The 26317-nt window shown below is 39.5% G+C and overlaps 1 protein-coding gene across 2 annotated transcripts in view; it reads left to right on the top strand.

Annotated features, from left to right (window-relative positions):
- The window catches only part of LOC149172579 (uncharacterized), a 405339-nt gene that overhangs the window by 318629 nt on the left and 60393 nt on the right, over positions 1-26317 (top strand). The window contains exon 14 of one of the 2 annotated variants that reach the window (XM_089427743.1): positions 20728-20844. The exons of the other annotated variant lie outside the window; for it this stretch is intronic. Coding sequence (XP_089283869.1) covers positions 20728-20844 — 117 coding nt within the window. The remainder of the gene's footprint in view (positions 1-20727; positions 20845-26317) is intronic. 2 annotated transcript variants of the gene reach the window in all.

Below are 26317 nucleotides of genomic sequence, written 5' to 3'. Positions count from 1 at the left end.
TCTTGCCTTGAGATCGTGCTCGTCCAGAAGGCATGAGATCGTTGCCTTCCAAATCACATAGTTGGATGCACCCTCCAACTGATCTTGATCTTGCAACCCATTAGCTGCCATCTCTGCTAACAAATTGTCGAACTACCTCCTCTCTCCTCTGCACTACTGCTGCTTATCAAATGAGAAATCAGACTCCTTGGCTGGAAGTCCTCTGAGGAAAAATTCCCTCAAGAGTGTCTCTCTTCATTTTGACGTTCTTCTATCCCAACAAGTGCTGCAGAAAAATGTGTCTCACCAGAAACCTCCTCTTCGTTGAAGCTTCTGTGCTGCTCCCTCTGACACTGGAAAACTTCAATCTGGAAGTCTTACCACTCTATTGACTCACTCAGAGAGAGACCTTCCTCAAAAAAATTTTCCCTCCTGGCCCGGACTGTGCAATCCCTCCAGGGATTTGATTTGCTGCCTACGCAACACTTCGACCCTCCTTCTCTTCAGCGTTGGGTTCTTTCGGCTCTGCTTTCTTGCTTCACCCGCAACTCTGATACCATGTGAGAATTCAGAAATCCGAATCACCACTACAACAACTGATTAAGTTCCTTCTATTTGTTAATTATTGAACAAGTTATTTATTGTTTCCTACAGTAAACATCGAAACTAATACACTACAGTCTTCACCAATTAAATTATAAGCGGAAACAAGAAACTGAGCAAGAAAGAAATAAACAACACATTGCACTATTTCTTTCAGACAAAAGTCTCCAGAAAAACCCAATGCGGGAAAATCGGTGCAGTAGCTGAGGGTTTGTATTATTAAGCAGTAGTTTTTTGAATACAATCTCTGGATTCCTTGTTGGCTATCTAGTATAGAAGCTAGTCCCTTGCTGCCTCTACGCAGTCACTGTGTAGGCCCAGCGTGACAGCTCCTAGGGACTGCGTCACTCCCTCTGCTGATTGATTTGCCTCTCTAAGACTTTGATTTTGTCCTCTCGGTCTCACACCCCGACTTCTGGCTTAAGAAATTAATATCTCCAACAAAAATACGGATCTCCACAAGGCTCTATGCTGCCTCTGCGTTAGCCTACACTGACCAGCGTAGCCTCTGCAATGCCTCTCCCGGATATCTCTCTGCCTCCTCTCTGAGTATTCCCGGATCAGGAGAAATCTCCAATTGGAACTATCCCTACCCCTCTCTACAAGAAATCACTTTGAATCTCTCTGGCAACTGCTGCGCTGCTCACTTTAGAAATTCGATCTTTGATCTCCCACTCGATGTGTTTTCTATTGAAGTTTTCAAGTTTACTTAGCTAGAAACCCTTCATGCACTTTTTCTGATTTATTCCTACCTACTTGTTATTTTTTTTTAACAAGCTATTTACAAAGTAAATACTGGAAATAAACACCAGTGCATGCTCAACATATTACAGATCAACAACTAAAAGAAACAAGAACAAACACACCACATGACACTATTATTTTTGGACCAATGTCCCCAGAAAAACCCAATGTGGGAAAACCGGTGCAACTATTTGAGGGTTTTCTATTAAACAATATCAGAGTACAATCTGGGTGCCGAAACTAGCCTAACCAATAGAGAATTTCCTTAGCAGCTATACCTCATACTTTGAGAGAAATCTCCTGGCTGAAACACCGAAAAATCCTTTCGGCAGCTCTTCAGCACAAAACTACTATGCAACCCCAGCGTCTGCCCAATCTGGACCGCATTAGCACTTCTCTGTCTTGTGTTGGCCTTGCATCAGCATTTCTTAGCATGCGTCAGCCCTAGGAGGCCCTGTGTCAGCTTTCTGGGCCTCTGCGTCAGACACGCTAGCCTCTCTTGTGCTCTGCGCAACACTTGGCTGCCTCTGCGTGGCCCTGCGTGAGCCCTTGTTGGCTCTGCGTCACTCTCCTTGGCTGCTGCACTGCTCTTCTGACACAATCTCTGCCTTCTCTGTTTCTTTGTACTCAATTCCCCTCAGCTGCTCTCCCGATCACTGATTCTATCTCTCTTAGCAAACCCCGCTCTAGAGAATAGAATGATTGATCATCTGGTGTAGTCTCCAAGTGACCCGAAAGCCTCCTCTTATAATTTTCCCGTTGACGATTCAACGACAGAGATTAAGTCCCTAATCAGCAGCTAAGATTAGATCTGGCTTGATCCAGCCTTTTGGACCACTCTAACATAGATTCATATTAATACTCATTAATATTTTATTTTCCCTAAGTTTAAACTTAGGGACTCCATTAAAAATATTAATTATTTTAATATTCTGATTTTTTAGAATTTTCCCAAACCCTTTTTGGGTATTGGAGATCTCATGTGCCCCAACCTCTCCACCAAATTTCGTGGCTAGAGCACATCCGATGCTACCCCAAATCAACATTTTCCAAATGCGCATCAAGCCTCCTCTTAATATCCTTCTGTTGAGAACCAACAACCCTGATTAGATTCTAATCAATGGCATAGATCATTTTAGCTTGATCCTCGTCGTCTCTTAGAAGTTTCACCCACAGCTAGATTAATACTCTTTAATTATTTTAATTCCCTAAGTTTAGATTTAGGCACCCATTAAGAATAATTAATTATTTTAATAAAACTGATTCCGGGTGGAATTTCCCAAAACGCTTTCTAGGTATTGTGGAATACATGTGTCCAAGCCTCCTTGCAAATTTTGATGCTTAGAGCACATCCGATGCTACTAGAAATTAACACTTAAGAGGTCGAATGATTAATAATTCATGTCACTGGCCCTTCTAAGAAGCCTAATGAAGTCCATAAGGGCTATAATGATGAACAAGACTCCCAAAAGTAGTGGACAAGGGGTTGGTCCCTTGTTCTCTAAACAATAAACTTGTGGTGCTCCCAATGGGTGTGGGGGCACACAAGTAACCTCATGGGTTTCCAAGTAGGTCGATGATGTCTGTAGACGATTTGTGAGGGCTCAAATGATGGTCTAAGTGATGCCACATCAGCGTACAAGTCCTGGACCATTTGCAAAGTGCATGGTACAACTGTGGGGTTGGCTAGGCATGGTGAACTAGGTGCATCTTCCTCGTCCAATAAGTGAATCTTGAGAAATCTATGAACATCTCTAGGGATCCATGGAGTGTTTTCTACTATTGTGGAGACCCGTGGCTCTCTACACACCCTACATGTGTCAATGTAGCCCTCTGGAGGGTTAGGACCTCATATAAGGAGACCAAACCCAAAATGGAGACCATCTGCAATCTTTCTTAAGACCCAACACATCCCCTAACCTTCCAGCACAACAAGTCATTTAAAGTAATTGAGTTAAAGAGCTTACAAACCATGGACAACAGTTGGGTACTTCATAATGACATGCCCTTATATAGCGGGCTTTGGCATGTGCTAATGTCTCCAACCTCTAAAGGGGGTTAACAAAGTACCCTATTAGGTGGTATCTACCTCTAGGGGGGAATAGTATGTCCAAGGTACATCCTTCAAATGGTGGTGGCATGTGATAAATAGATGAATGGAATAAGAATGAAAGGGGAAATCCTGGGCCACATGTCGGGGTAAAAGGGTAGCTTGTAAAGGGAAGCCCACACTTGGGTATATAATGTATAGGAGGGAGCAATCGTGGTGCATGAGGTGCCCCGACCTTGATTTTTCCACCCTTCTTTATATTCCTTTTGCCTTTTATGATTTTTCTTTGATTAACTGCTCGGGCTCAAAGGATAAGAGCATGATGTGTAAGGTATAGTAGTGGAGAACCCCTTTAAGGTAGAGCGGTTCATCAATCCTTAGCTTCTACCTTTGTCTTTATTCCGTATGCACTCCTGGTTGGTTGCCACACTGGACAAACACCCTGTGCCTTATCCTTAACCATGTGCACATACACATAGTGTGCATCACACACATACAACTACACATGTCATACAACACCATGCAATACATGCATCTACCCCAGTACGATATGTACCACATGTATACAGTACCCCCTCCACAACGTGTGCACAACATCACATGTACACAACACCACCTGTACAATGTGTACACAACGCCACATGTACACTGCACCACTGTACAACATGTACACAATTCCACACGCACGACATGTACGTGACACCATATGTACACAGTGCCACATGCACGACATGTACACAACACCACCTGCACACAACGCCACTTGTACAACATGTACACAACACCACATGCACACAACACCAGATGCATATAGCGCCACGTACAACATGCATGCAACACCACTTGTACATAACACTGCATATCCAACATGTACATAGCATTATCATCACCGCATATCCAACATTTACATGGCACCATCTATACGTAGAATTGCATATGCAATATCCGCACAACACTACATGCACATAACATCACATATGCAACATGTGCACAACAATAGTACCACACATCCAAAACCATATTGTCTTTACTAAGCAACCTTGCTTCCAGTGTCTTATCCATGCTTGTCCCAGCATGTCGCAGACCACACTTCTTTCATTTCACTGTTGTATCCCTTGGTATAACCTGTCCATAACATAGACATAATATAATCACATAATATCAACTCATAAACACATGATGCTGACCTCATATTTTTCAGGGCTACTCCTCCCCATTGATTCCTCGTAAGATTAGGAACCTCTTCATGGCATTCGCCTGCGTAAACAATCATTCCTCCACAAGAACGATTCTTGATGACCCTGTCAGACAGTGACATAGATACATGGACACATACATACATATATAAACATTAGTATAAAACAATCATGGTCCTGTCAGACAACGACATACGTACACACATATATATACATATAAATGTTAGCGTTAATAATCATGATCCATGATGACCCTGTCAAACATGACATAGATGCACACCTATATATATATATATATATCTATATATAAACATCAGCATAATCATGATCATAACATAATTACCATATATCAAGGTCAAGGTTAAGAGAACTTCCTTTATTCATGCACAACATGCACGACATTGAGAACAACAGTTCCCAACATAGCCAAGGCATCCAACACCTCAGATCCATTTACTTTACCTTTTCTGGTTACCTTTCTCATGTTTGTGCTGCCACCGTCCATTTACCATAATGGACCCAACTAGTCCAACCGACTGTCATAGTCTTACCTTCTGTTGCGCTTACTCATGCACAAAGCTTCATTTGAGTCTTACATTACCTATTGGGTACCACACAACTCTCCCTGAGCTCCATTAACTTTCCTCTTTCTCGACCAATTCCCAAGACTCAAAACATAAAAGGCAACCCAAGAAACAACAAGAAGAAAACCATGGCAAACAATACAATACTACGAACAAAGTGGCATAGCTATGCACCAGACACACTCAAAATTGCAAATCAAGCGCAACAATCACAAAAGACCAAAAGCACAAGACTAACAATAGACACCATGACTCAATCCCCATGGTTCCCAAGAAAAGATTGACTTGAGCCTCCTTCAAGATTTCATGGCAATTTCTCTTGCCATGCAACTCCCTGCATCACACTGTCATAGACACATAACTGCCATTGCATAAATAAACATAGCAATACACCAATTACCTTATCTTGCTGTGCCATGTACTTTGCTTGCAACTGAACACATCCACTCCATCTCTCAAGGGACTCCAATCCCCTTGATAGATCCACCTCTAGCTAATGTACCTGTCAAGTACATGTTCATGAGTCTAGCACATATCCACATAATGTCAGACAAAATCAAGGTTAAGAAGACTTCCAATCATGGTTAAAAAGACTTCCTGTATGCAAAACACTCATTCGTTTGGAATTAGAGTTTCCAAACATAGCCAAAGGAATTCTTGTCCAATTCCCTTCCTTTTACCTTATTACTTGGCTGCAATCAAGGCTTATTAGTACTGCCACATCACCCAGCTGTTAGTTATATAAGCACATCAATTGTTACCTTTTCACGCTAATAACAAGCATGTTTCCCTGCAACTTGCTCACACATGTCAATCTCACGTTCTAAAGATCAAAACAATCATATCTAACAATTTGAAATCAACCTTTACCAAGACTAACAATCATGTCATAATCCATAGTCAACTCATAATCCTTAGACACAATGCTACAACTATCACCTACTATACTCAAGTACATATCAATTGTCTCAACATATATGTGTTAATACAATCATCTTAAAACAAAATCATTTAAACACATACTCATACTATGCAATTCATCAAACATTCAACCAACTTACAACATACCATGTTAGATAAATTAACTAGAAGACATAATCAAACAGTGAAGCACCAAATATACGACATAAGCAAACTCTCACCTTACTGTATCTCAAGGGAGGCTATCTTGTCTACTCAATCAAGCTAGTTAGCATGCTATAACTTCTCAACACATGAACTTAAACATAAATAAGATCATGCTATCCATAACAATCACTAACTAACATGTTCACATCCTAACTCATAAACAATTATCATTTATGCATAACAATCACATATGTATGACTAGTGTAGATTAGTACGACACCAAATGACAGATATGTCAGCTCATACCTGAATATCGCAACCATAACCATCTGCATAGGCCAAGCCAGGTTAACACAATACATATAACATCAAGATCTTCAATGCAATGAACATAACCATCACACATATGGCCAATCCAAATTACAACATCAAGATCTCAATGAGATAACCCTAATCATCAAGTTAATAGCATATAACAACAATAAGATATATATCATGCTCATCAACAACATATAACTTAATCATCATTTATCTAATGTAAAACAACAATAACAATGCATACAACTACAGTTTACTATCATTTTTGACTATCCGACACGTGCATATAACTACACTAATCAAATAACATCTATCATTAATGTAATCATAACATCAAGAGACATGCACATAAACCTAATGCATATAGTAATCCTTAACTTACATACCTGCATGCCAACATACAATACTTGTATGACGATCTGCTCTTACCCCAAAGTCTAATGCTACAACCTCATTATGATATTCTGCATCCTCTGTTCTATCTCAGCCAACAACTTACATATCTGCGTGCCAACATACAATACCTGTATGACCATCTGCTCTTACGCCAAAGTCTAATGCTGCAACCTCATTATGATAATCTGCATCTCATGTTCTATCTCAGTGAACACATTAGCATCATAACATACCAATATCACCCAGATGACCTAAATTGCATACCATGACTTCATAAGGTATGTTTGACTTACTATTCGGGCATAACTATAACCAAGACCGTACATGCATGACAACTGCATATAGACATATAACATATGAGTACCAAACCATATTCACATCATTCTATCTAGAGTCCAGTCATCAATGCATGACCATATCAACTTCACAAACTATGAACTCATGCATGACAACAACCATTACTTCATTGTACACATTGCCATATGCAACTATCAACATGCATAAGCAATGCCTATTCAACTACACATACGCATAAATGCATGTAGTCGATCATAAGCAATCAATTCTTGTAACCAACCTACAAGATGATACATGTAATCAAACATTATCAAACATACAAGAATGCAACCTAACATACAAGGATGTAATCAAGCTGCATATATTCATGTGACCAATCATATACTCTTGACAATGCATTCCATAAAATCAACATCAAGTTCCTCATGATAACCTTACTACCATCATGACCAATCATTATGTAATGTAACAAGCACATGGAATACAAGTGTAAAAGACACACACGCAATTGACATGCATGCATGACCAACACATTCACCCAAGGAGAGAGCAACCACACTCTGAGACGACTCTGTAACATCCTCCTCCCACATCTACCCAAGCAATCGACCAGTCGAGGTAAACGTGCGACGAGAGGCCACTATGATAAGACTCAACCTCCTAGGTAACCTTAAGGAAATGGAGTTGACAAAACAAGACCTTACAGACCTCCCTCAGGTACTTCAGGACCCCTAGGAGCTAATCCACCACTCCAGGTGCCCAACCCCTAAGTTAACCTAACATTTCAATGAATTAAACCCAGAGTCGCTCCCATGACAAGGCATGCATGTGACTGGAACCCTATAGTTGCTCCCACAATGCCTGCAAGGGAGAGACTACAGTCTTTTTCAACCATTTCTGTGCTAGAGACTACGAGATTTAAGCCATTTTTTCAGGGCTAGTCTCCAAACCAATACCTATAACTTGATGAGACTTTCCAAGACAATAGATGACACCAAGGCAAAGCCTCTAACACAAAACTTGATCAAGGGCTTGACCTAACCAAGCATAACCATAACAGACATTTTGTCAAACACTTAGTAAATATGCAACCTACAGGTGTAAATAACAAATATGAGCATAGGGGTCTCAAACTTAACTGAGATTCGCCATGAAGCATTGTTTCCTTATCACTTTAACTGTCATTCCATCCATTAGGTCATATATACATTGTCCATTCAAATACAAGTAAAAACATGAGATAACCATGACATGAACCAGTCATATAACCATGCTTATAACTAGCATTAAACCATCTGAATATCAGAGATATGACAACCATCAAATCCACATATAAACAAGTGCAAAAGTAATAGGACTTAGCTTTCATTAATCATAGGCAAATCCGACCAGGTTCGAGACTTCCACGTACCACCCGACCATAGACATGGCTGAACCAAATCTCTCTTTCAGCCAGTCACCCTCGTGCCATTTTCCAAGCATGAATGTGGGATTTCATAAAATAGCCAGTCCAAAAACAACCAAGGAATCTAGAGGTTAAACCACCTCCACCTTCATCAACCGTGATCACATCAAAACCGGTGCCGCTACTTCCTGCCTTGGATAAGCACTTGATCTCTTCCTGTCGAAGAGCTGCCGACATCTCCTCCCAACTGGGGAGAGAAGCCTTGCCCAAGATGCTCTGGACAAAGGTTTCCCAGCGTTCAATGACTGCATTCAGGGCAGTCCTGACCATGAACTCAAGATCTAGTGTAGACCCCATGGAAGTCAACTGGTCTCGAATCCCTTGCAACCTAAGAAGGAAGGGATCGATTTCTTCTCCCTTCTGCATCTGATATTGTCTTCGCTGGTTCTCAAGCAACATCTTCCGTTGGACGGAAGTTCCTTCATACAAGGTGGTCAAGGCCTCCCACATCTCCCTTGTTGTTTCCTTTTTAGCAATATGTGGGACCGCATGATCCTTGACCCCATCCAAGATCATGCACTTCACCTTTTCTTGAGCCTCCTCGTATTTCTTAAGAGGATTAGCATCGACCGATACAACAAACACTTTCAAGGCATAATCCTTGATGCAATTCTTGTCCAACACTGCCAGGATCTTGGTCTTCTAGATGACAAAGTTGAATGCTCCATCTAATCTATCCTGATCCCTCAATCCATTGACTGCCATCTCAGCTCAAATAAGTATAGAATAAGTTCTCTTCTCCCTCTCGCTTTTGCCCCAGCAAGACTCAGATCTGGATTTCTTTGGCGCTAGAAATCCTCTAAGGAACAAGTTCCTTCTAGACTCCCTCTGAGTCCTGGTTTCCTTCACGGAAATCCTTCCGCCAAATAATGTCGAATCACCGCTTCTCCGATCCTCCTTTGCTGCTGCTTAGCAACTCGGACCTAGTTTTGTTTTGGCAAGAAATCTGTCAAGGCAGTGACTCCCTCTAACTTGGTTTCGTCTCCAAAAACACTGTTTTGCAACAATAGCAACAACGTCCCACCAACACCACAGATCGAATCTGCATTGCTCCTACTGCCTTAGAAACTCACTGATTTGAGCCCCTCAGGCTCTGTGTTGGCCTAGAGAGATGACGTAGTCACTGCGTCAGCGCCTCTCGGGTACTGTGTCTCCTTCTCTTGGCTCAGAAAGCTGACGTAGGCACTACGTGACCTTCTGTATCACTCCTTCAGCTGCTCCTCTGGCTCTGAAACAACGCTGTCACTCAAGACAGCTGCCTTTTTACAACAGATTTGTTGGATTTCCTGACTAATGGCTTCAGTGTCCTATGATCTGCAATGTTGTGATACCATGTGAAAATTTCTAAATCTATACAAACAAAAATCCTGTTGCAGTCACTAATTTGTCATCTCCTAATTGTTCTTTCATTCAACAAGTTATTTAATTATAAATAATGATGAAAAACACTACTGCAGAATACATTGACATACAGATCATACACTGAAACAATAGATGAGACAAACACACTAGGGACACCGTTATTTTTGGACAACACGTCCCTGGAAAAACCCAATGCGGGAAAACCGATGTAGCAGATAGAGGGTTTGTATTATTAAGCAAGTGGAATCTGAGTACAACTCACACCAGCTAACCTTTCAGAGAAATCACGACAGCAAGAAATACATATGAGGGTTTACCTCATTCTCTAAGTCACAACTGATCCGCTGAGTGGTTTGACTCCGACAAACACTGCGAAATCCCAACGCAATCACTGCTTGGGCTAGCGTCTTGCCTCTAGGAGACTGCATCACCTCTTCTACTGGATTGATTTGCTAGAGGAAGACTGTTGTTCAACCCTCCCGGCTCAGAACCTCACTTCTCCAGCAAAATCTCGAACTTCTGACGAATACTCTGCACTACCACTACAAGAGACACTCCTGGCCTGCATCAGCTCTGTGTGAGCCCCTCCTGGGCTGCGTAGGCCTCCGCGTTGCTTCTCTGATGCTACTACTGCCTCTCTGCCTTGTACTCTTTGGTTCAGAACTACTTTCCGATCCAAATCTCTGCTTCTGCCCCTCTCACTGCAACTTAGATCACTAGTTTGATTTTTTCAGTAAACCACGCCCCAAAAAAATCGAACTGATTGGATCACTTGGTGTATCTCCAACCGACCCTCAAGCCTCCTCTTATATTTTTCTTGTTGATGAATCAACGATCGAGATTAAGTCCGTAATCAACAGTTAAGATTAAAATAGACTTGATCCTCATCTCTTAGAAGCTTCTCACCCATATTTTTATTAATACCCATTAATATTTTCATTTTCCTAAGTTCAGAATTAGCAACCCCATTAAAATATTAATTATTTTAATAATGCACAATTCGGGTGGAATTTCTCCAAATGATTTCTGGGTCTTGGAGATCTTATGTATTCTAGCAGCTCCACAAATTTTGGATCTAGAGCACATTCAATGCTACCCAAAATCAACAACCACCCCTTGGTAGATTAGTGCCTTAGTCTTGGGAGAATGGACTAGGATAAATATCAATGAGGACCTTGTTTTTTGATCAAGGAGGCCATAAGACTACTTCGCTTGTCTTATAGGGCAAAGGGAAGCAACCTTACAACTTTATACTTCGACTTGCAAAAGGTGATGGCTTATCAAGATGAATTCCGTGATAGAATTATCCCTAGGAAATCTCATTAAACATTACATGGCCCATACATTGAGAGATGCTATATAGAGACAAAATTCCACAATTTAAGCAGTAAATGCACGCAACAATTAGTCCTAAAAATAGCGACATCCCAATCTAATGTATAAGTCGAGGTAAAACAAGAATAACATTACAAGTTTGTAGTTACATGTAATAAAACATATCCAACCATCAACAATTTGACAATAAAAGAGCTCCAAGATAAGATAAACCAAATCCAAACATCAAAATTCATCCATAAAGCTCCAATTCATCATCGAAGAAAAAGTGTGAATTTCTCTAAAGAGGAGAGATCCAATCCAAAGTGATGATGAACAAATGAACTCATCTCACTTGTATTTATACACTAATGAGGAGTTCTAATTAGTCTTGTAAGCCTACATAAGCCCCAAAAATAAAATAGTGTTCTAATAACCTAACTTTTGGTAACAAACCCACCAAACGAGCTCACAAATGAAATAATAGGCATCTTAAGAGGTCAAATGATAAATAATACATGTCGTAGGGCTCTGCAAGAGGCCTGATGAGGTTCACAGGTGCCATAATGAAGAATAAGACCCTCAAAAGTGATGGACAAGGGGTTGGTCCCTTGTTCTTCAAATAATAGACCTGTGGTGCTCTGAGTGGGTGTGGGGGCACAATAATAACCTCATGGGTCTCCATATGAGTCGAAGATGCCTGTAAATCACCTATAAGGGCTCCGATGATGGTGTAGGTGATGCCACATCATCCTACAAGTCTTGGATTAGTTGTCAAGTGTATGGTATGTCTATGGGATTGACTGGGCAAAGGTGAACTAGGTGCATCTTCTTCATCCAATAGTTGAATCTTGAGCAATCACTGAACATCCTCGGGGATCCATGGAGTGTTGTCTACTATTGTGGAGGCCCATGGCTCTTAACGCACACCCTATATGTGCCAATGTAGCCCTCTGGAGGGTTAGGACCCCATATATGGAGACCAAACCCAAGATGACGACCATCTGCAATCTTGCATAAGATCCAGTGCATCCCTTAGCCTTCTAATACAACAAGTCATTAGAGAAATTGAGTAAAAAAGCTTACCAACCATGGACCATTGGTGGGAACTTCATAATGACCTGCCTTTCCATAATGGGCTTTGGCATGTGCTAATTTCTCCAAGCTCCAAATGGGGTTAACCAAGTATCCTATTAGGTGGTTTCTACTTCTAAAGGGGATAATATGTTCAAGGTACCTCCTTTAAAAGATGGTGGTATGTGATAGAGAGGTGGATGAAGTAGGGGATGAGAAGGGGCAGACTTAGGCCACATGCCACATGCTGGGGTATAAGGGTAGCTAATAAAAGAGAAGCCCACACTTGGTTATATAATGTATAGGAGGGAGCAATTGTGGTACATGAGGTGCTCCAACCTTGATTTTTCCACCCTTCTTTATATGCCTTTTGCCTTTTTATGATTTTTCTTTGATTAAATGTTCGGGGCTAAAAGGGTAAGAGCATGATGTGTGAGATATCGCAGTGAATACCCCCTTTTTAGGTAGGGCGGTTCATTTCCCACCAGGGGTTGGGAAAAGCATGGGTTCCTATATGATGAAGGAGGCTCATAGAACCTGTAGGAACCAGGGTGATGGCCATGATGATGGGGTAGAGCTCATATATTAGCTTTTTCCCACGTGTTAAATAGGTTTGTCCTGGCCATATTTTGCATTTTGTGGTACATTTTCTTGTTGAATTTGGCCAATTATGCTTTCATCTCTCTTTTTAGCTGCGTCAACGTCTAGGGCATCTCATTCCAGGCCTAACCTAAGGTGTGGGCAAGGGGAAGGGGAAAGCTAACCCTATGTGGACCCAGTGGAGGAATGTGTACCTAGGTGGGAGCACTGATGAATGGGGTGATAATGAGTGGAAATGGGGTAATATATGCAGATAAGGGAGCGGGACCACACAACCAAAATCAGGGTTTCTTGTGAAATACCATCCCTAAAACCAAATGTTCAGTAAAAGAGATCCCACGGGACTAGAATCCAAGCTTAATATCCAAAGGGGTCTAGGGGACAAGAGCACAGACCTAGTCCATTCTTTTTGCCGAATCCCCCCATTAATCCATGCCCAAAAGTGTCCATGATAAGCAAACTACAATACTCAATTACCAAATGGCAAGGCATACCTTTAGGTTTGGGAGGCATACCTTTAGGTTTGGGAGGCACACCTTCAAACATACAATCATGGAAGATGGGTGAGGGACCACATGGCTGGCTTAGGTAGCAGAGAAATGGCACAATGAGCTAGTAGTTTGCTGCAAGGGGCTACTCGCCGCCGGTTGAGAACCATCTTGGAGAAAACATTTCAATTAAGGATATCACCCACAAGATGGTGGGTAAGAAGCCCTAAAAGCTAGCCGCAAGCCCTAAAAGGGTTGCGGTTAGGAGAGAAAGGGGGAGAAAGGAGGCCGAGAGAAAGGGAAGGCAGCCAAGAGGGAGAGGAGGGGCTAAAAGCCCACGAGAAAGGCCAAGGAGGCAAGTCGAGGCCCTCTAAGGGCTAAACGGTTGCCTTAGAGGAGGTTGCAACCCCTGAAGGAGCTACAACTAGGCTTGAAAAGGCCCTAAGAGCTGACACTAAGGCCGGAAGGGGCCATGCTAGGCCTAGGAGGCATGGAAATACCAAAACCCTTACCAGAAAAATTTATTTGCTTCAGATCTTCAACATTGCTCAATTTCACTGCAAAATTCCTTCAATAGCTAGTTTTGTAAAAAAAATTAGATGCTAGATCTTACCCTCAAGGGCCTAGATCTAGCTCTAATCCAACTCTTCTCACTCGATTTCACTTGCAAATAAAAATGCCCAAAACCCCAATATATACAAAAGATTCAAAATTAATTCAAACCCCAAAAACCCCTGTTGTAAAACCAAGATTAGAAAAATAAAATACTTTACAAGTGTATTATACAAATTATATTTACAAAATACACATGTAAAATGCTTGAAAAAAATGTAATTTTATAAATCTTTAGTAGTGGCTAAATGCATTTCGAAAGATAACTAATAAATCACACCGTTAGCGAAGTTAGAACAACATAAAAATAATTAGAGTCGAAACATAGTCAACCTCTATCCAGAGTTCGTGAACTTTGAGTCCAAGGGTTAGGGAACCTGCAAACACTATATATTTCTAAAGAACAAATTGTTAGAGCACCCGGTGAATCGGATCACCTAAGATAAGCCCCAAGCTTACCAATAGAATATCCTTATCACCTATAATGAAATAACGATTAAAATATTTATAAAGCACAATATAAAAATGCCCATACCCAACACGTACCACAAATCATCAGATAAGAGACACCATGAATTGCACCCCAAAGTCTTTATTATGATTATTCCAACGTTCCCAATGGGACAATAATTTACATCATCCTTTTAGAGTTACATAAGCGAAAACTAGATGGCTTGATACACAAATGACTCAATTTACAGATAAATCCTCCAAGTGGAAAAATATCGGCTTGTTGGCTTGATACCCGTCAAAATAATCTCAGCCGTCGAAAAATATTCGATCATCTTTTAATCTCCATTGTTGAAAATATTTATTTTTGAGGAATTTTCGAATTTCTCATTTAATCAATTTTTAATTAGTTCAAAATAATTAATTTTGAGCTAATTTCCTCAAAAATTGACTTTGACTTGATCACCAAGGCCCAAGGATCCAAATTTTCTTGAAATTTCCAATATTCCCTTGGCGGGGGACCTCAAAAAACTAATTTCTTTAAGACCCACGAATTTTTCCATTTGGAGAATTTAATTTCTTTAGAACTTTAATTTTGGCTCTAATTAATTAAATTTTTGGTTTAGGATTTTAATTTATTTTTGCTAGAAAATTTAATTAATTGACACTTGAGGGGATTAATAATTTTTCCACCCTCTAAAATTTTAGCCATGGTGTTTAAGTATGAAGGACCATGCACTAAAATATTTTTTACATAAGATAATTACATTTTCAACCCTCAAAGGGGGAACACTCATTTGGTATATACCTTCAAATTACACATCCAATTCTTCGACACAACATGATCTAGTAGACTAAGTGATTTATAATAAAATAATTTAGCCAATTCGCTGAAATTATTCCCAAATCACTTTTACATAACACTTTACTAAAACACTAGGACTCCTCTAAGGCTTTGATGACAAATTCCACCCTTTCTTTGGGGTGAAGTTGGAGGGAAAAACTATGCCGACCATCCATGTTTGGAAACACAGATGAATCAGTGAGACAAAAAACCTCCTAAGATGAAATTTTCACCAAAATAATAGGCTTATCTAGGTTGTTACATACATACATGACCTTACTAGCATCATTTTCATTACAAATTTGTAGAATGGGTTTACAATGACTCGATAAATCGATGTCTTGATGATCTTGATCCTTTAAAAAAATTGGTAGATCTGTTTCCTTGGAACTTCGACAAAATTGAGTGCAACATGTCACAAGCCAACCCATTAGCTAACATAAAATTATGCCTAATTTACCGACATGTGTAAGTCGTAGCCTCTAAAATGTTGACGTCATGCATCGTAAATGCTCCAAATGCCATGAAATTATGCCTAATTTATCGACATGTGTAAGTCGTAGCCTCTAAAATGTTGACGTCATGCATCGTAAATGCTCCAAATGCCATGTCCAAGGACGACGAGGTGTCCAAGAATGTGTGGATGCATGAAAGATCCAAAACTTAAGAGTTGGCCCTTAAATCCACCTCAATATCTCCTATAGGGTCCAAAGATGCAACTGGGGTGCCATAGAGTGGTCTCCATGGGTCTTCATTTGTCAAACAAGGTCGCCTCCTCTCCAAGGTTAGGCCTTCCTCTGGTGCAACAAGCCCTCCCTAGTCTCTTAGTGTGAGAACATCCTCATCTAGGCTCCGAATCAACTCCTGCCAATTAGGTTGTGTTAGTGATAGCTTGGGGGCATACTGGATCCAATGGTGTCATCCTAAAGAATCCTCAAAACTTGGTCAAAGATGACCAATGTCTTGGGTCCTAGAGGTACTCCTGGACATGTGTCATCTGATAGTGCTGCTAGGAGGCTCTCTTCTCTCAACATTCCACCTGCTTTAACTAATGTACTTCTTTGAAGGGCTTTGGTACCTATGGGGTAGGTGTCGAAAGCTTGGGCTGCTAAACCACTTGATAAGAACAACATGAATTGTAGTGAAAGAAACTAATTATTAGGGACTAAGACCAATAATGCATTTAAGTGAACTAGACTTGAATGGTGGGGACAGTTTAGTACTTCAAACAAGAACCCCCTTTGAAAATCAAGACCAAGTTCTCGCAAAGGTGGTAGCTAACATGCAATCCTATTAGGTGCTTCCAGCTCTTAAGGGGAAGTAACAGTTCCCTAATCCACCCTTCAATTGATATGTGTTAGTGAATGATAATATGGTACGGAGTGGAGATGAATTCATGGGTAGGTGCCATAGCCTAAGGGACCAACTGATGGGAATGTCCACTTCCTGAGTGTGTATATGTGAGGAGGGTGCATTCATGGATGCATGAGTTTCCAGCTCAACCTTGGTTTTCCAACCCCTCTTGTGTGCCTTTTACTTCTTTATTATTCCTTTATTACCACTATTAGCTCAAGGGTTAGAACTTGCTTTGTATGATGTAGCAGTTTTATTACCCCTTTAATGATGAGTTAATTTATCGCTTATCGGGATCGGGACATGCAATGGTTCCTTTTTTCATATAATGGAGCATCATGTGCTCAGGAACTGGGTGATGGCTATATGAGCTAAGTAGAGCTCATGCTAGGCTTTTGACCACACTAATCTTTATGTCCCGACCATCTTTTGCATTTTGATTTCTTTTCTTTTATTGTGGCCATGATATTCTTTTTCATTTTCTTTTAGTTACATCAACCAATCAGTGTAAAGTTTTCGGTCCCTACTCAAAGTATGTGAACATATGTGTGCCAAATCCTCAAGAGCCAATGACAATTTGTACCCACAGAATGGAGGTGAGATATAGTGCTTGTAATGTGGCATGGAGGGTGTTAAGTTTGATATAGGGAATATGAAACACACTATCTCAATCATGACTTTCTAGGTGGTGCCCCTCCTATAACCCAAAGGGCCTTAAGGGAGGTCCCACTAGACTAGGGTCAAATATTAACCCCCCCTGGTAAGGTGAGAGAACAAGAATACAATAAAAGTATGTCAATCTTCCAGATCACTCTATTTTCCATTTCAAATGCCAAAAACAAACAAGTATAAGCATTCAATTACAAAATGATTGAAGAACCTTTTGAATAGCTTCCCACCTTCATCCAAATGCTAATGCCGGATGAGTGAAAGGAACATGGCTGATGCAAGTGGTGAAGACACATGGAATATCACCATATAATGGTGGTTGGTAGGGGTTGTTGGCTATTAGGATGGCCACTAATCACCTCGCTATCAAATGCAGGAGAAAAGTTCACTCCTATGGGATTATCCATTTTTGTGGGTAACAATGTTCTATATGTCAAGCTTCTACATTAACTCCAAATATGACGTGTTCTATATGTTATCACCAAAATAGGACCCTGATAGGCTGTTGATCAGACTATCTCAGTGTAACTATTTCAAACCAACTTTTGGCTGAGGCTTAGCCTCCTCAACCTGAGAGGGCTCTCTCAAAGGTTAATGATTTTGATAAAGATTAGATGGCTAACTCTATGAAACAAGTATGAAAAATATGAATGGTTGAACATGATCAGTAAACATCCATTGGGCTTATGGAGTCAACAACACCTCAATATAACAATGAACTCAACCTTACATGGAAGTCAGGGCATTCAGCGTTTAAATATTCAGAACATAAACTCATATGGGACACACAGTTTATGCATGTATACAGGAAGTCAGAGCACATTTAGTGAATTCTGAGTGATTATACATCCATACCACTGTAAGAATTAAGAAAAAGGACAACATCACATATTCTGAGCATGAAAAACCCTTCATGAATCCTGAGAAGCAAAGTCAAGCATGTATTATTGAAAATGAGTCATACATATGCCAAATACAAATTTTTCAATAAAAATTTGCAACCCTTTGTACATCAGATGTTCTTCTATATATAGATCTCTTTACATGCTTGGATTCCTTCCTCCATCATGAGGGGAATTCGAATTTACCATCAGTGACACCTATTCTAACCATAAAACAAGACTTTAAATGCATTTGACAACTAACTAGTAGTCCTAGAGACCTAATACAACTAGGAGTGTAACTCCTTATTATGATTACAACAAACTTATCTAAACATTTAAAACATTCTTTGACACCTAACACTCCATGAAGTCGAATTTGATGAAGCCTCCCACGTGGTCACCCAACTGCTGATGACAAACCCTAGACAAACCCTAGAAATTAGGGAACATGTTTCCCTGTTTTTAGGATTAGATACTTGAAAACTGGCACGTGGGACAGAGCCTTTATCTCTTCATCCATGACACATTTTACGAAACTGAAGGAGGTTTTTGTAGCCCATGTTGTCCAGAACAAAAACCTCTCCTGGTTTTTTAAAACATTTCTCCAGCTGTCCAGAAACTGTCCTTGAAAAACACGTGTCAAACAGGAAACTGTCCCTTGCTCTGTTCTGGCTGAAAAATAGGTCTTGGGACAGAGGTCATAACTTCTCGTACAAAATGTATTTGGAAAAACTGAAGGAGGTTTTTGTGAACCAATCTGTGCTTAACAAAAACCTCTCTTGGTTTTTTGAAACATCTTTTCTACCGCCCAGAATGAGTCTTTGAAAAACAGGTGTAAAACAGGAGATGAAAAACTGCACCTACAGCAGTTTCGTAGCGCAACTTTGGTCCTTCATTTCTCCCAGATCATAATGGATTTGAAGAAAGTAGAAGAGGTTTTTGTACTTCAGTATCTTAGGAATGAAAACCTCTTTCACTTTTCAGAGAGTAGTTTTCCACTGCTCAGAAACTCTTCTAGAAGTTGACTGGTAGAAACTAGGAGAGAAAGTTCCTCTTTTCTAGAGTTTCTTTTTTATTCTTCTCTTCGACCTTCTGCTACTTGTTTTTCCCTTGCTGGATGTTTAAACCTTGTAAATACTCCCTTTCAGAAATCCTTCTTCACAAATATTTGCTTTTTGTCTCTCAAAATTGGTCCATCAAGTCATAATATGCAGCTACAGCAGTTTCGTAGCGCGCTACGAAACTGCTGTGCATTAGGCATCACCTACAGCAGTTTCGTAGCGCGCTACGAAACTGCTGTGTAATTTCAAAAACACAGCTTAGGATCAAAATCTAACTTTCTTGTGTCTTTCCTTTTACTGCAATGACTTTTCCATTTGACATGAAATTGTTCAACATTGAATATCTAGACACCATTCTTCAAGGTAAGTATCAAAAGGTAATTTGTCAAAAATTAGGACTTAGCCTTACTTCTATCATCTTTATGCAGCTGTGATGATGTTTCCTTAGCCCTAGGGCTAAGTCCTGTTTCAGCTCTTATGATATCTCCCTTTCTTTGGACATTTTCTCCTTTTAAATTGCTTTAGATAAATCAACCTGGAAGGAAATTCCTTGCTTAATTGAGGAGCTGCCTCGCTTGAATTTGATGAAGATTTCTGATCTCTGCTCACCATGGGCTTGTTTGCTCAAACTAAGAATTGTATCAAATGTATATTGCATGAACACGACCAAGATCAACATGAATATGTCTAGGATCAATTAACCTTTACCTTACCCTTTTTCTTTGAGAATTGTTTCAGTGATAACACTATATGTCAAGGTGCTACATTAACTCCCATTATGATATTAATTGGATGTAGGTATCCTCTACTAACTACTTAGAAACTTTGGAAATTGGCAAATGGAGATAATGATTACTCAAACATTTTTCTAATTTTGGTTTAATATTTTCTTGGTAACTTGAAGGTAAATTTACGTTTCAAACTTGATTTATCACTCTCCTCATTCCTTTCACCCCTTTTCTCATGCATAGTGACCATCATTTATGATAGTTAAACCGTTTTGAAACTTGAAAGTCTTAGTAGTTTATTTTTTTACTAGCATTTAGTTTTCTATTATTTCAGTTTTTTTTGTTTTAGCATTTAGTTTTCTATTATTTCAAATTTTTTGTTTTATTTCAAGATGCATGTCAATCACAAAGTGACAAACCTTATGGAGTGCACTCTTGGATTTTGTTAAAATTGGACTTTATGATCATTCCCTCGCTTTTCACATTGTGCTTCAAATTTATTCTTAGCATTCACTTTTTAGTAATCTTGATGGAATTAAGGATGTACACTAAAGTTTGTTACCAATGTTATGTTATTGAGTGATACAGATTGATCTACTGTTGGGGAAGACATATTCAGATTGGGGACACATAGGAGATGCTGTTGCAGTATATGATTCATTGATAGCTTCTCATCCAGATGACTTTCGAGGATACTTGGCAAAGGTTATCCATTTCAATAGTCTTTTAATATTATTTTTGTGTAACAACAAATTGTAAAATAATTGGTTTATGTTTAAAGTTTGTTTTGCAAATTTACCACTAGACATATTGTTTTTCTTTCTTAATTTCTTTTCCAGCTCTGTGGTATTTCATTTCTCTTTCCAAACTCGATGCTCTATATGATGTTGTTATGCAACCAATCACAAAACAGAAGAAAAGATAGATCAACGATTTGAAAATTAGTCTCTTCGAGGGGCAACCTCCTTTACATCACATAATGAACAATTCTTGGATGATACAAATGACAAGACCTTCTTGGTATATATAGGAGTTTAAGGGGTCACAATATAATCAGAGCCTACATAAAAATAATAATGTAAGGGCACAACAATAACAATAGTGGGCTTCTATGGGGCACAACAATAACAATATGGGGGCTATATGAGCACAACAATAACAATAGTGGGCTACACTAACAATAACAATAAAAGGGTTACACTAGTATTATAGAAACCTAACATGCCCCTCTCCTTCAAAAAAAGTATTGTCCTCAAAGCTTGAGTAGTTCTAGATGTTTTTGTATAAAATTCTCATCCTTCCATGTGGAATCTTTAGTGGATAAGTTCTTCACTTAATGAGATAATATTTGAATGATTCCGTAGCTGTCAGAGTTCTTGTTTCCGTGACTTCTTCAGATTCCAATATGATTTTTCCTTCTTTGTCAAGTTCTGGCAATACTGTTTGAATTGGGAGCTTGTCACTAATAACCTTTTTTTAAGCATGAAACATGAAAAACTGGTTGTACTCTGGAAGATGCAGACAACTCCAATTTGTATGCCATAGTACCAATCTTTTGCAACACGTTGTAAGGTCCATAATACTAGGTTGATAATTTATTATCCTTCTTAGCTTACTTGAGGGACATTTATTTGTATGGTTGTAGCCATAAAAATGCCCAGATGCCTACATCAAAACTTCTTTCACTGGGATCCTAATCTGCCTGTTGTTTCATTCGATTTTGCGCCAGAGTGAGGTTATCTTTTAAGAATTGGAGAACTTGTTGTTGATGCTTGATGTGATCTTCCATTGCTTGAACCTTAGAATTTTCTCTTAAAGATGATGTGATGCACAATGGATGATATCCATAAAGTGCTATAGATGGGGTCATTTTTGCTGCAGTATGGAAGGAAGTGTTATACCACCTGTTAACCACTCTATGTCAACTACCCCATAGTTGTACATTTTTTCGCGCATGGATTTCCATCATGTCCGAGCACTCAAATGATCCACAAATTCATCATTATCAGCTATATGCACACTGGAGTTTTGTAAACCCATTCTGCATTTTGTAATGTAAATGATCTTAGTAACACAAATATATGTAACAACCTAGATAAATTTATTTTTCTGATGATGATTTGTATGCTAGGAGGTTTTTAGTCTCCCCGATTCATGTGTGTTTTTAAACACGGATGATCGACAAAGTTTTTCTCTCCAGTGTCACCGCAAAGCTAGGGTGGATTTTGTTGTCAGGATTTTAAATGACTCCTAGTGTTATTTATTGAGTCTCTGTAAAGTGATTTGGGAATAATTCTAACTATTTGGTTAGATTATTTTATTACAAGCCACTTAGTCTACTAGATCATATTTTGTGTCGCAGAAATGGGTAATTATTGAGGGTCTATAATGAACAGGTGTTTCTCCTTCATGGGTTAGAAATGTAATATTTCATGTAAAAAAATATTTAGTGCATGGTCCCTCATAGTTAGACACCATTGCTAAATATTAGAGGATTGGAAAAATTAATAATCTCCTCATGAGTCAATTAATTAAAATTTCTGGCTAAAATAAATTAAAATGTTAAATTAATAAATTTAATTAATTTAGGTCCCAGGAAAAATTAAATTCTCCAGCGTTTAAAATTCGTGGGTTCTAAAGTTTTTAATTTTTGGAGGTCCCCGGCCAAGGAAATATTGAAAATTTCAAGACATTTTGAATCCTTGGACCATAGTAGTTAAGTCAAGTTAACTTTTTGCGGCAATTAACTCAAAATAATCATTTTTTAGTTAATTAAAAGGAAATTAAAAGTGAAATTCGAATTTCTCAAAAAAGTAAATTTATTTCAATGGTGATGTTTAAAAGATCATTTGATCTTTATCAACAGTTGAGATTGCTTTGATGGGGATCAAGCCGACTAGCCGTTGAAGAATTTTTCTATAATTGAGAGGCCTCTCTCCATTATTTGGATCTGATTTCTGAATCGTGTACTTGCTCTAAGAAAGCTCTTGTAACCTTTTCTGGTTAATAAACGCAAAGACTTTGGGGTTTCAGATCGTGGTGTTCTTTTTTCAGATTTATGTGGTAATATTGTTCTTAATACTTTGTTTCTTTTATTTGCATTTGCTAGTTAATAGCCTTTGAGGATTGATCTGTGTATAGGTATCTTGCATAGATTTCTGGGTTTTCAGAATATCATTTTGATTTGATAGAAGTAGCAGGTATCACTATTTCTTGATGATTTAATGATCATTTTTTAAATCTCTATTAATCTAACAATCATACCTAAGTGTGCAGAAGTTATCATTCAAGATTTGGGCGTTTGGGGAAGTCCTCAATTGGACCAGCTCACTCTCAGTTTGCAAAATATAAAAGAACCCATTGTCTTTTTAATTTCTGAAGTCATTTTATAGAATATTTTACTTACAGCGTTTTTCTTGGGCTTGCGCCTCTTTAAAACTTCCAATTTATTTCTAAATTTGTGCAAAATGGTTTAAATCTAGCTAATAGAGGGCTTTGATCTGCAAATTTGCTAGATCTGTAGAATATTATTGTAGATTTGTAAATATCAAATTTTTAATTCATTGGGGTTTTGTGTATTTCATATTTTTGTATATACATGTTTCGGGGTTTTTTATCTTTCATTTGTGTAGGGACAATATTGAAGATTGCAGGCGATTTTTGTGGATTCTGGAGACAAATCTAGGCCCATAAGGGCATCTCCATTTTATTTGCAAGTTGAAGAACAAATTTCACAGAGATCATGGCAAAAAAAATTTGGGCCTCGAGGTCCTACGCTGGTTATCTCCAGCCTCCTTCTCGACCTCCCTTCTTTCTAAGCCTCCTTACCTTCTTCACCAAAACTTCATCACTAAATTTCTCCTAAAAATTCCCAAAAAAATTAACAAATTTTAACAAAAATTTTCTCAATTTTTTTCTTCTGAAGTTGGCATTTGGAATTGGAGGATTTTCAGTGACTTGGATAGCTCATCTTCAAGCGTCTTCAAGCCCCTAAGCGCTGACTAGTTCACGTCATGTAAACCCTTACCTCTTTCATTAATATAATTGAAAGCAAGGCTAATACTAGCATAGATTTGCAATTTGTTGGAGTTTAGCAGCAAATTTAATTTACATCTTTCACTGTTGTACATTGCAAAATTATAAGTTATCTTCAGTAACTGTTGGAAATACTGAGGAGGGGGGGGTGGGTGAATCAATATTCCTTTTCAATTGTTACTTTTACCAGTGAAATCAATTATATTTAGAACAAATATGCAATAGGAATAAATGCTTTTATTAATATAATATTTATAATGAATTAAGTACAATATAGAGGGCTCCAACCCTTGATGAAGACGCCGATCCTCAATTCCCCAGGTTCGAACTTGTTGCCAAGCACCAACTTGGTCTTTTGTGAGGCTCCAACCTCTAGGGCACTGACCCTATCTTCTCAAGGCACCGACCTTGTGTTTAGAGGCTCCAACCCCTAGGGCACCAACCCTTCTCTGGTACATGCTCTGACCTAGTTTCTGGAGGACACCGATCCTCTAGGGTTCCAACCCTATCCTTCAAGGCACCTAATTTAATATCTCGTTTCCTGGATATCCCTCAAACCCAAGCAAACTCCAACCAAACACGTCCAAATGATATAGTGACCGGGAACTCAAAGTAATAAAAATAACAGTGGTACAACATATAATAATGTGAACATGAAATATAAGCAGATACTCAAGAAATGTAGAGAGAAATGCTAAGCCATTTTATTATACTGAGTAATGGAATGAGTACAGGAGGTGGTCAGAAAGATGGCACCTTGACTTGCACAAGGCAAGTGAAGAAATACACTCAGAATAGCAAAGGAATGGCCTCTCTCTGAACTGCGTCCAAGCTGCTCGAGAACTGTTGTGCTGTTGCTACTGCTGGAAATCAAATGAAGATTTGGGGTTATTCCCCTCCTCAGAAAATGCTGAAACTCTGGAATCAGACTCTACTCAAGAAACGCAGAAAAACCCAGAAAGCTTTTCTGAAATAGCTGACCCCCGAAAATCACCCCCTTGGGGATCTACGCTGTCCCTCAAGGCTCTGCGCTGCCACTGAATAGAATCCACTAAAACTCAGCCCGAAACTCTGCCAAAATCCTCCAATATGCAAGCGTTGATCCCTTGCTCAATCTTCCAGCTCTAATCCTCCACAAACCCCCAATCCGGAACTCCCACCAAAAGAACTGTGTCCCTCTCTCCCAAGATTGCGGAGTCCTCAAATGCTCAGCTCCTCCACAATGCCACAGATCAATCCTACTGCAAAAGAATGATGACACTCAATGCACTAAACAGTGCTGCAGACAGGCTAAATAGCCAGTGTGCTCCAAGTCGAAGTGACTAGCTCAAATGCACATAATTGAATGACAAAATGAGGAGGCTCCCCTCTCCTTTATAGTGTTGGCCTCTCTCAATCCCAAGGCCCACCTCCTCCAACGCAGTCCCTTTCTTGCCACATGTTCCTTTCCATCTGCGCAGTCCCTCCAAGTGTCTGCGTGGGCCCCATCTCTGTGTGGTCCTTTGGCCCCCTTGGCTCCCCTTTAAGTCACAACGTTGTGCTACTAGGAAGTGACTTTATTCTAAAGGTGAGTTATGTCCCCCTTTTCCTCACCTTTTTATTTATAAATAACTATAGAAGGCAAAATTGAGCAAAATCGAATATTCCAATTAGCCATGGCTAATTAGGAATATTACAGTCTCCCTCGGCAAAATGTTGTTTGTCCTCAAGCAACTGAAGTGATGGATGCTGCAAAATTTTCTCACTCTCCAAAGTGTCATCCTCATCCGGTAAACTCTTCCACCTCGCCAAGAATTCCCAGATCGTCGTGCTTCATAGTTGCCTCTCTCTGGTGTCAATAATAGCCTCTGGCTGCAACACCAAATGCCCCTCATCATCCGTGGGTAGTAGCTCATCTGTCACTGTCACATGCTGTTCCAATGCCTTCTTCAGGCATGATACATGAAAGACGTTATGAATCTTGCTGCCTTGGGGTAGCTCCAACTCATATGCAACCTGTCCAATCCTGCGTATCACCCTGTATGGCCCATAAAAGCGGGGCTTGAGCTTTTCAGCCCCCTTCTGCTTCAGTGACGACTGTCGGTATGGCTGTAACTGTAGGTAGACCAAGTCCCCTACCTCAAACTGTCTCTCCACCCGACCC

The sequence above is a fragment of the Pinus tabuliformis genome, chromosome 4_2 (assembly GCF_031772625.1).
Source record: "Pinus tabuliformis cultivar Carrire ecotype Pingquan chromosome 4_2, CPIR1, whole genome shotgun sequence".
Lineage (NCBI taxonomy): Eukaryota > Viridiplantae > Streptophyta > Pinopsida > Pinales > Pinaceae > Pinus > Pinus tabuliformis.
Note: the sequence above shows the minus strand (reverse complement) of the source record. Positions and strands in the feature narration are given on the sequence as shown.